Source organism: Dendrobates tinctorius, unplaced genomic scaffold (assembly GCF_039654945.1).
Source record: "Dendrobates tinctorius isolate UK_male_01 unplaced genomic scaffold, ASM3965494v1 ptg000240l, whole genome shotgun sequence".
Taxonomy (NCBI): domain Eukaryota; kingdom Metazoa; phylum Chordata; class Amphibia; order Anura; family Dendrobatidae; genus Dendrobates; species Dendrobates tinctorius.
The window spans coordinates 50,993-63,067 of record NW_027361907.1 but is presented as its reverse complement, the minus strand read 5'-3'; the positions used below and the strand labels follow the sequence as shown (position 1 = coordinate 63,067).

At 44.1% G+C, this 12,075-nt stretch overlaps 1 protein-coding gene across 2 annotated transcripts; it reads right to left on the bottom strand.

Moving 5' to 3' along the window:
- Nucleotides 1–867: 867 nt before the first annotated feature.
- On the bottom strand, nt 868–11,243 carry LOC141060531 (uncharacterized). Of its 2 annotated transcripts, XM_073556804.1 has the most exons (4): nt 10,235–11,243; nt 7,908–7,970; nt 3,880–5,751; nt 868–3,721 (listed from the first exon to the last, which is right to left on the bottom strand). In XM_073556804.1, the coding sequence occupies exon 4, from the start codon at nt 2,545–2,547 to the stop codon at nt 1,186–1,188; it is 1,362 nt and encodes a 453-aa protein (XP_073412905.1). In that variant the 5' UTR covers nt 2,548–3,721; nt 3,880–5,751; nt 7,908–7,970; nt 10,235–11,243; the 3' UTR covers nt 868–1,185. The 2 variants fall into 2 exon arrangements, with proteins under 2 accessions (XP_073412905.1, XP_073412906.1); XM_073556805.1 differs by lacking the exon at nt 7,908–7,970.
- Nucleotides 11,244–12,075: the final 832 nt, after the last annotated feature.

Sequence of the window (12,075 nt, the reverse complement as noted above, 5' to 3'; positions counted from 1 at the left end):
GCTAAGGACAGCCAACAAGCAGAATAGACTTGTTTGGGCTAAAGAACACAAGGAATGAACATTAGACCAGTGGAAATCTATGCTTTGGTCTGATGAGTCCAAATTTGAGATCTTTGGTTCCAACCACCGTGTCTTTGTGCGATGCAGAAAAGGTGAACAGATGGACTCTACATGCCTGGTTCCCACCGTGAAGCATGGAGGAGGTGGTGTGATGGTGTGGGGGTGCTTTGCTGGTGACACTGTTGGGGAGTTATTCAAAACTGAAGGCATACTGAACCAGCATGGCTACCACAGCATCTTGCAGCGGCATGCTATTCCATCCGGTTTGCGTTTAGTTGGACCATCATTTATTTTTCAACAGGACAATGACCCCAAACACACCTCCAGGCTGTGTAAGGGCTATTTGACCAAGAAGGAGAGTGATGGGTTGCTACGCCAGATGACCTGGCCTCCACAGTCACCAGACCTGAACCCAATCGAGATGGTTTAGGTGAGCTGGACCGCAGAGTAAAGGCAAAAGGGCTAACAAGAGCCAATGCTCTCTGGGAACTCCTTCAAGACTGTTGGAAGACCATTTCCAGTGACTACCTCTTGAAGCTGATCATAGAATGTCAGGAGTGTGCAAAGCAGTAATCAAAGCAAAAGGTGGCTACTTTGAAGAACCTAGAATATAAGACATATTTTCAGTTGTTTCACCCTTTTTTGTTAATTATATAATTCCACATGTGTTATTTCATAGTTTATGCCTTCAGAGTGAATCTACAATTTTCATAGTCATGAAAATAAAGAAAACTCTTGGAATGAGGTGTGTCCAAACTTTTGGTCTGTACTGTAGATTTGTTTTTTTGACACCACATAGCTCCATTACTGACACATGTTTCTTGTGTCAGTTTTGGAGATATGTGGTGTCAAAAACGCTAAGTGTACGGCGCAGTGTGTGTAGTCTGCAAAAGACAATAATCAAGCCATATTTTTGAAAGCAGAATTGCACATTTATTTTTTCCAAAAAAAAAAAAAAAAAAATTTTTTTATTATGAATGACGTTTGGGGGAAGATTGGGATACTTTGGGGATGTGGAGAGACGAGGAACGGCTGGAAGTTGAGGAAGGGGTTCTAGGAGAAGGGGTGACTAAAGTACTGGCGGAAGGGAGCTCAGGGATGGACATGGAGGCAGGTTGAGACACATTAGGAGGAGAGGGTGGATGGAGAAACAAAGTCTTTTTTTTTTTTTTCCTTTGGCGCAGGAGTATCCTGCCTGGACCGATTTCCACCGTGTGACCGACTTACATTGCTCGACCGCCTGGAGATGGTGGACCGTGGCGTTGACCTGTAAAAGATGGAATGTGGGTCACCCCTCTGATGCTCTGTGGTGGCGGTGCTCCTAGAAGTGGCGTTGCTCCTAGAAGGAGACAAAGTTGTCTCGGTGCTCCTAGAAGTGGCAGCGGTGGAGGTGCTCCGAGGAGACAAACTCGTGTCGGTGCTCAAAGAGGCGGTGCCGGTGATCCTAGGAGAAAGTAGTGTCGGTGCTCCTAGAAGGAGGATACGTGTCGGTGCTCCGAGCCGGAGAAGTGTTGGCGGCACTCCTAGGAGGAGTGGAGGCGGCGCTCCTTTGATGAGGAGTGGAGGCGGCGCTCCTTTGATGAGGAGTGGAGGCGGCGCTCCTTTGATGAGGAGTGGAGGCGGCGCTCCTTTGATGAGGAGTGGAGGCGGCGCTCCTTTGATGAGGAGTGGAGGCGGCGCTCCTTTGATGAGGAGTGGAGGCGGCGCTCCTTTGATGAGGAGTGGAGGCGGCGCTCCTTTGATGAGGAGTGGAGGCGGCGCTCCTTTGATGAGGAGTGGAGGCGGCGCTCCTTTGATGAGGAGTGGAGGCGGCGCTCCTTTGATGAGGAGTGGTGGCGGCGCTCCTTTGATGAGGAGTGGTGGCGGCGCTCCTTGAATGTTGTTGAGTGGTGGTGTCAGTGCTCCTAGACGGAGAAATGGTGGTGGTGCTCTGAACAGGAGAATAGGTGTCGGTGGCCAAAGCAGGTTCTGTGGTGACGGTGCTCCAAGCAGGTGGTGCGGTGGCGGTGCTCCAGACAGGAGCAGTGCTTGCCATAGTGGTGGTGGCAGAGGAGTGTCCAGCAGCACTTGGACTTGGGGTGGTGTAGTGGTGTCCGGCTTGGCTTGGAATGCAGGTGGCTGTGCAGTGGTATGCAGAAGTCGGTAGTGAGTCAGTGGTGGAACTGTTGGAAATGACACCACTGACTGCTGCACATACCGATTCTGCTGCATAGCCTGCAAGTAAGCAGTGTTGCAGGCCTGTAACACACTCAGCTGTTGCTCAGGACTAAGGTGTTCTGCCATGCCCTGTTCAATTTTACTGAAAAAATGGTGCGCTGGTCTGTTGAGGTCAGACTCCAGACAGTCAAGGTGCTGGTCAACAGAGTGGAAGCGGTGTTCCATGTGGTTAAAACCGCGTTCCATCAGGGAAAAACCGCTTTCCACTATGGCTGACAGCCCTTTGAGGCTGGCATGAAAGGCCTCGCTCAAGTGCATGAACTCGGGCATGACAGGCCTGTCCAAGGCCCTCTGCCACTGGCGGGTAGTGCCGCATAACCAGTGGCAGAGACCTGGGACAGGAGAACACCTGATTGACCAGCTTCCTGGTTACCAGCTGTCTGTGTTGCTGACCTGCAAGATGCTTCCTGACTGTCGGATGGCTGGGACGGGTCTGAGGTCGTCCGATGAAGGACCGCTCCAGGGACAGGTTGCAGGGTGCTGCTCCAGGTGCTGTGGAAAGAAAGGAAATACATTACTATCATGCATTTACAAGAAGCATCAGCTATGGAATAGAAAAGGACAGGTTTTAAAAAAAAAACTAAAAAAACTTATGCTCTGCTGGCAAGGACCGGTCTCAGGAACACCAACTCGCGATAATAACGACATTTTCTTCTGGTCCTTGCCGCTGAACTACTGTGAACCTGTCCCTCAGCACGAACATCAGTGTTGAAGCGGTCCTTCATCGAACGCCAACGTGTGTGGACTTTGTTCACTGTTGGAAAAACAAAGAAAAAACGTTATACAATGCACTGATGCCAACATCATTATCAGCACACAAACCTGAGTGAACTTTCCAAACAGTCAATGCGGCATCACAAAATAATTCTAGACACAAAGCAGTCACTGTTGATCCTGATGGTACAGGTGTGTTTCCTGCAAGAATATATCTTGCAACAAACACATCTGTACCATCAGGAGCAAGAATAAAACGAGATTCAATACAGCAGTCCAATACACAAAGCAATCACTGTTGATCCAGAGGGCACTGGTGTGTTTGATGCAATATATCTTGCAACAAACACACCTGCACCATCAGGAGCAAGAATAAAACCAGATTCAATACAGCAGTCCAATACACAAAGCAATCACTGTTGATCCAGAGGACACTGGTGTGTTTGATGCAAGAATATATCTTGCAACAAACACACCAGTACCATCAGGACCAAGAGTCAAGGCAGCATCTTAGAGCAGCTTTATAGTTACTAAACGCCTTTTTTGAAGTGGGAGAGGCGCTGTCCCAGCCATCCATCATCGCTGCGGCCACCTCATTCCAGAGCTGCCGGGTCACCACTGTGTCTTTGTACTGCTGGTCACGGCTGTCTCACAACGGGATATGCTCTTCAACAAGGCGGATCAGGCGCTCGTTGTCCATGTACACGTCTTCTTCATCCCCTTGTGGAACCTAGAACAAACCAAAAAAATTATAATCTTGGAAAGTTGGGAGAATGAAAAAGATAGAAAAAGAAACAGAGAAGAAGCAAGATAGAGGATGAAAATAAAGACAGAAAAAAAAAAAAAAAAAAAAAACAACAAAGGAACACTGAAAGACTTTATACTTACATTGTGTCTCCTCGCCGCGACTTGGCTAGGCTGCTCCTGCTCTTCGTCTTCACTTGCCGTGTCCGATGTCTGTAAAGAAAAAAAAAATTACACATTTCTAGATGCCGCAGCTATACTTACCCAAAGGTAGCAAGATCCTCACCTCACGATCTGCTTGGGCCAGTTCTTCCTGGGATGGCAAATAGGCCGATTCAGAAGAAGACATGCTGAAATTTAAACAAAAAAAAACATTAGTACATATTAAATTGTACAGGACACAACTATTATGTTGAAGAATACTCACATTTTGGCTGCTGAAGCTTGAATCCAAGGCTCTTGTCTGGTCTTCTATTGAAGGCTGTCTGTAGCTGCTCTTCTCTTGCTGTCTGTAGCTGCTCTTATCTTCAAGGCTGTAGTGGTGTGGCCCTAAAGACACCTTTTATCGACACTCCTTCCAAACAATAAGAACAATAGGTAGCAAAATGCGCTGGAAAAATTAATCAATTGCATGTTCAAAATGAATGTACTGGGGACCACTAACAAGATTCCAGCACATCATAGGACAGTGCAGGACACACTGTATATATAACTATAACAACACCAAAAAAAAACAGTGTAACAAGTCCAAATGTGAACGTAAAAATCACAATCTTTATTGTAAACAGATGAGGCACAATACAGCTTAAAAGTGACACTAAAAAAAGGCAATGTATAGTGGGCCACAGATGTATGGATGGTATATATAAAGGTATAGCAATACATAGATAATACAAACACCAATGTTGGAAAGGCAAAGGTATTATATGGGAGGCCATCAAAATAGAGGGAAAAATCCCTGGCTAGCCATTTAAAAGTAAAGATATTGCCTAAACATAGGTGGTAAAGTCACATACCTATAGAGAAGTGTGGCACAATATGCACAGCCGTGCCCCAACGCGCGTTTCGGAAAAGTTCCTTCCTCAGGGGGCGTGTGTAAGGGCCGTATTTAGTTCAATATATAGTGTATTGGTAGAGGCAATTAGTGGTGTCCGGTGTGTATGCAATCATCCCCCCCATCCCGACATGGCGACCGCCGCTGACGCTGGCACACAACGGGGCCCCGTGGTGTCAGACGCCAGACAGTGGGCGGAAGGGAGGAGGAGACCGATGACAACATCCGGGGATGGAGTCCGCGCATGCGCAGACTGACAAAGGAGAAACCGCGGCCATCTTGGAAAGGGGCATATCAGTGTAATAATGAAGAGTAACAACGGTATATGGAAACCAAACATCGCTGTGCAAAGAGGAGTAACTAGAAAGTGAATATCTAGGATGCGATTGCAGTAATATATAAAATATAATATGGGATAGTATAATGATGTAACCACTTTCTGTATATCAAAGCCGCGCATGTGCAGAACACGATATAACAAGAGCAATCATCTGCAGAGGGGCTACTCCAATAAACAGCAAATAAAATAACAAATATATGAGATAACAAGATCAGGGGTAACAGTCCTGAGGAATATAATAGTGATACATAGCAGGTATCATATAAAAGCATCTCAGTGGAACAATAAAGACATAATATATTCATAATCCTTATTTAATAGGTATAGAAATAACGGTATAAGTATATTGTATCCACAGAGGAAGAATAATACTATATAGTATTGCAAGTGTCAAAAAATGAAATGTACATATTATCCCTATCAGATATATTTGTTAATGTAGGTAGTGAAAGAGACTTGAGGTAATGTCCATAGATATATACGATGATGCCAAAGGAGACAAACCACTGGACCAGGGCTTCAGCCTTCAGAAAGTAGACTTGGAGAACGACCAAGATGTAGGAGTCTAATGGGTCCATCACAAAATTGAACGCAAATCGGCCAGAGTAGAAACAAAAGGTCACTAGAATAAAAACAACCAAGAGTTAAAAACACACACTAAAAAGTGTCACTTAAATACAGAAATGGACAAAGGATTATAAAAAAGGAACAAAGGAAAGGCATTCATTAAGTCCATGTGGATGGACTGTCTTAAGTTGCCATATCCATTTAGATTCAAGTTGGCCAAGTCGCTTGGAAAGATTGCCACCCCTAATGTCAATGTTTAGGGCATCAATGCCCCTAACCTTAAATTTGGTAGCATCACAAGCGTGATGGTCTTTAAAGTGGCGTGGAATGGTCTTTAAAGTAGTGGAGTCCTCATGTGTGCATGCTGCCAAGATCCCCAACACATGTTCCCTAACCCTCACCTTAAATTGACGCGTAGTAAGACCAACGTATATCAAATCACAAGGGCAAGTAGCATAGTAGATGACATACCTTGTGGTACAAGTAATGCGTTGGCGGATAGAATAGGTTTTGGAACCACTAGAATTAGAAGAACTACTACATAGTATATTTGGACATGCCACGCAACCCCCACATGGGACACACCCAACCCTAGGGGTAAACATATTCAAAAATGAAGTCGGCTTATCTGCAGAGTAGTGGCTGTTAACCAAATGATCTTTAAGATTTTTGGCACGTCGAAATGACATGGCTGGCTGATCTGTCAAAAAATTCTTAATGATAGGATCTATCTGTAAAATAGGCCACGCTTTCTTAAGTGCCTGACGTACAGCATCAGATCTAGAACTGAATGTCGTCACAAATCTGACCGTCTGACTTGTATTGACAGAACTGGTTGGATGGGAACGATATAATAATTCCTGACGAGAAGTGTGTTTCGCCCTATTATAGGCCTTCTTAATAGACCTGCGGCTATATCCACGCTCTAAGAAGCGTTGACGTAGGATTTCTGCTTGCCTAACAAAATCAATATCTGTAGAGCAGATCCTACGAAGCCTTAAAAATTGGCCTACTGGGACAGCTCGAATAATATGTTTAGGATGACTGGAGGATGCATGTAGAACTAGATTGGTGGAAGTTGTCTTCCTATAGATGTTGGTCTGCAACACCCCAGCACAATCCCTCCTAATGGTAACGTCAAGGAAGTCCAAAGATTTGGTATTATAAACAAAAGTAAGGTAAATGTTGCGGTCATTGGTGTTCAGGAAGATCAATAGTTGGTCAAGGTCGACGGGCGTGCCTTGCCAGACGAAGAAAATATCATCAATGTACCGCGTCCAAAAGGGGACACTGCACATTGAGATACCCTCGTCTGACATGAAGAGATCCCTCTCCCACAGCCCCAGGAATAAACCAGCGTAGGAGGGCGCATAGGCCGCTCCCATCGCGGTCCCCTGGAGCTGTAGGTAGAAGGACCCCTTAAAACACAAAAAAAATTGTGTGTGAGGGCGAACTCCAGTAGTTCCAGCAGGAGGTCCCTCAACCCCAATGTGAGGTTGGATGTACCAAGAAAAAATTTGACAGCTCTGAGGCCATCTGTGTGTTTGATATTGGTGTAGAGGGACTCTACATCTGCTGAAACTAAAAGATTCACCCTCAAGACAAAGCCTGTCGACCCTGCGCAACAGATCACCAGTGTCCCTAAGAAATGAGGGAAGATTCATTACCAGAGGTTGGAGATGGAAGTCAATCCATCTATTGAGATTCTCGAGAAAATTCCCCTGTCCTGAGACAATGGGTCTACCAGGTGGCATGGAAGGGTCCTTATGAATTTTTGGAAGGAGGTACAGGGTAGAGATCCGAGGCTCGGGTACCAATAATGCACCAAGAAGATCCTTGGTGATAATGCCGTCCTGGGCTGATCTTTTCAAAATAGTTTCCAACTGAGTGGAATATGCAGAGAGAGGGTTATATGCAAGTTTTTTATAACAAGTATTATTAAGTTGGCGGAAAGCCTCTCTCTCTCGTACATATCCACTGGCCACAGGACGACATTACCACCCTTATCGGCTGGTTTGATGAGAATCCCCGGTAATTCCTGGAGTGTTCTCAGCCTGCACCTCTCTTCACTGGTCAGATTGTCCTTCACTATAAAAGTAGGAATCTTATATAATTCATCCGTGATTAATCGTACAAACATATCAATGTTTGCACAAGAAGTCAACGGGGGAAATTTTCTGGATCTCGGACGGATAGAGGGAGGAATCTTACCTCCATCATTCTCATTTCCAGACGCCAATTCCTCCAATATGTCTAATGCCGCTTGCTCCTCTTCTGTGGGAAATAAGGATTGAGTGTCATTAGAGTGAAAATAACGCCTGAACAACAATGACCGCGCAAAAAGGTGGAGATCCTTAACGGTATCAAATAAGTCAAATCTAGAGGAGGGAGAAAAGGAGAGACCTCTGCTGAGGAGTCGCAGGTCAACATCAGAAAGGCAGAAATCACTAAGGTTAATCACCTTATTGTCATATTTAGACGTGGAGGGCCCCAAATTCCTTTTGTAAGGATGAAATGTATGATCTCGAAGTCTTGCCATATCATTGGTTGTAGTGGATGCAGCAGAGGCAGAGGACAAATCAGAACGTCCACTCAGAGGAAATGTATAGGGCAGAGGAAGCCTTACGTATGGAGGAATGGTTGTTGGAATTATGTTTCCACATGTATACTCTCTTTGATTGATAATCTTTGGAGTCACGATTGAATTTCAGGATTTGGGTATCCTGGATCTTTTTCACCATAGCATCCATGGATTTGTCAAAATCCATTTCAAATTTCTGCATCCTTTCCACCGGACAAATAGCACGAAAATCATTAAGTGCTGTGTCAATCAAGGTGTCAAGATTATTAATGACTGAGGTGTTGTGTTCAATTAGTAGTTGAAGAAAAGATGCAGAGCAAGTATTGCAAACTTCTTCCCATTTGGTGATAAAGTTATCATCAATGGTAAATGACAAGATTACCCGAACCCTGAGACCCCTTGGTATCATGTTGCTTTTCATATATTTATCCAAAAAGGACCTGTTCCACCATAACTTTGACCTTTTATTAAGTAAATTTTTGATCGTAGAAAATTTTTCTTCCAATCCTATGTCCAAGGGTTGTGATGCATCAACTGAATTGGTGCCATACACCTGATCCATTTGAGAGAGCCAGGTTTTATCTCTGGCACAAAAGTCCATGATGCAAACCCAGATACCTGTGCATAACACAGTAAAATTGAATAATAAGAACAATAGGTAGCAAAATGTGCTGGAAAAATTAATCAATTGCATGTTCAAAATGAATGTACTGGGGACCACTAACAAGATTCCAGCACATCATAGGACAGTGCAGGACACACTGTATATATAACTATAACACAAAAAAAAACCAGTGTAACAAGTCCAAATGTGAACGTAAAAAATCACAATCTTTATTGTAAACAGATGAGGCACAATACAGCTTAAAAGTGACACTAAAAAAAGGCAATGTATAGTGGGCCACAGATGTATGGATGGTATATATAAAGGTATAGCAATACATAGATAATACAAACACCAATGTTGGAAAGGCAAAGGTATTATATGGGAGGCCATCAAAATAGAGGGAAAAATCCCTGGCTAGCCATTCAAAAGTAAAGATATTGCCTAAACATAGGTGGTAAAGTCACATACCTATAGAGAAGTGTGGCACAATATGCACAGCCGTGCCCCAACGTTCGTTTCGGAAAAGTTCCTTCCTCAGGGGGCGTGTGTAAGGGCCGTATTTAGTTCAATATATAGTGTATTGGTAGAGGCAATTAGTGGTGTCCGGTGTGTATGCAATCATCCCCCCCATCCCGACATGGCGACCGCCGCTGACGCTGGCACACAACGGGGCCCCGTGGTGTCAGACGCCAGACAGTGGGCGGAAGGGAGGAGGAGACCGATGACAACATCCGGGGATGGAGTCCGCGCATGCGCAGACTGACAAAGGAGAAACCGCGGCCATCTTGGAAAGGGGAATATCAGTGTAATAATGAAGAGTAACAACGGTATATGGAAACCAAACATCGCTGTGCAAAGAGGAGTAATTAGAAAGTGAATATCTAGGATGCGATTGCAGTAATATATAAAATATAATATGGGATAGTATAATGATGTAACCACTTTCTGTATATCAAAGCCGCGCATGTGCAGAACGCGATATAACAAGAGCAATCATCTGCAGAGGGGCTACTCCAATAAACAGCAAATAAAATAACAAATATATGAGATAACAAGATCAGGGGTAACAGTCCTGAGGAATATAATAGTGATACATAGCAGGTATCATATAAAAGCATCTCAGTGGAACAATAAAGACATAATATATTCATAATCCTTATTTAATAGGTATAGAAATAACAGTATAAGTATATTGTATCCACAGAGGAAGAATAATACTATATAGTATTGCAAGTGTCAAAAAATGAAATGTACATATTATCCCTATCAGATATATTTGTTAATGTAGGTAGTGAAAGAGACTTGAGGTAATGTCCATAGATATATACGATGATGCAAAAGGAGACAAACCACTGGACCAGGGCTTCAGCCTTCAGAAAGTAGACTTGGAGAACGACCAAGATGTAGGAGTCTAATGGGTCCATCACAAAATTGAATGCAAATCGGCCAGAGTAGAAACAAAAGGTCACTAGAATAAAAACAACCAAGAGTTAAAAACACACACTAAAAAGTGTCACTTAAATACAGAAATGGACAAAGGATTATAAAAAAGGAACAAAGGAAAGGCATTCATTAAGTCCATGTGGATGAACTGTCTTAAGTTGCCATATCCATTTAGATTCAAGTTGGCCAAGTCGCTTGGAAAGATTGCCACCCCTAATGTCAATGTTTAGGGCATCAATGCCCCTAACCTTAAATTTGGTAGCATCACAAGCGTGATGGTCTTTAAAGTAGTGGAGTCCTCATGTGTGCATGCTGCCAAGATCCCCAACACATGTTCCCTAACCCTCACCTTAAATTGACGCGTAGTAAGACCAACGTATATCAAATCACAAGGGCAAGTAGCATAGTAGATGACATACCTTGTGGTACAAGTAATGCGTTGGCGGATAGAATAGGTTTTGGAACCACTAGAATTAGAAAAAGAACTACTACGTAGTATATTTGGACATGCCACGCAACCCCCACATGGGACACACCCAACCCTAGGGGTAAACATATTCAAAAATGAAGTCGGCTTATCTGCAGAGTAGTGGCTGTTAACCAGTGATCTTTAAGATTTTTGGCACGTCGAAATGACATGGCTGGCTGATCTGTCAAAAAATTCTTAATGATAGATCCTATCTGTAAAATAGGCCACGCTTTATACCGTTGTTACTCTTCATTATTACACTGATATGCCCCTTTCCAAGATGGCCGCGGTTTCTCCTTTGTCAGTCTGCGCATGCGCGGACTCCATCCCCGGATGTTGTCATCGGTCTCCTCCTTCCGCCCACTGTCTGGCGTCTGACACCACGGGGCCCCGTTGTGTGCCAGCGTCAGCGGCGGTCGCCATGTCGGGATGGGGGGGATGATTGCATACACACCGGACACCACTAATTGCCTCTACCAATACACTATATATTGAACTAAATACGGCCCTTACACACGCCCCCTGAGGAAGGAACTTTTCCGAAATGCACGTTGGGGCACGGCTGTGCATATTGTGCCACACTTCTCTATAGGTATGTGACTTTACCACCTATGTTTAGGCAATATCTTTACTTTTGAATGGCTAGCCAGGGATTTTTCCCTCTATTTTGATGGCCTCCCATATAATACCTTTGCCTTTCCAACATTGGTGTTTGTATTATCTATGTATTGCTATACCTTTATATATACCATCCATACATCTGTGGCCCACTATACATTGCCTTTTTTTAGTGTCACTTTTAAGCTGTATTGTGCCTCATCTGTTTACAATAAAGATTGTGATTTTTACGTTCACATTTGGACTTGTTACACTGGTTCTTTTTGGTGTTGTTATCCTTCCAAACAATGTTGCTTGTTTAGGGGGGAGTTTTAAACAAGTGTCTAGACATTGCTTACTTAAATCGCGCGGGCGCAAAAAGCACTGACGTGCGCACATCCAAGCGCACGCCAGCGACCCCATAGACTGTAATGCTATTTTTTAGCGCATACCGTATGCACGCGATTTTTTAACGATGTTGGGTGGAACAAGGAATGCAACATATAGCGTATGGCGTGTATGGACACACACCTGGAAAATGCGCAGCGCACGCAAATGTTGATGAGCGTATGCAATCGCTAAACACTGCGCCCGCCATGTTAGAGATAAGAGAACATTGCGCATGCGCCCGATCTCGCACGATGCGCTGCGCGATAAAATGCTAGTGTGAAACCAGCCTAAG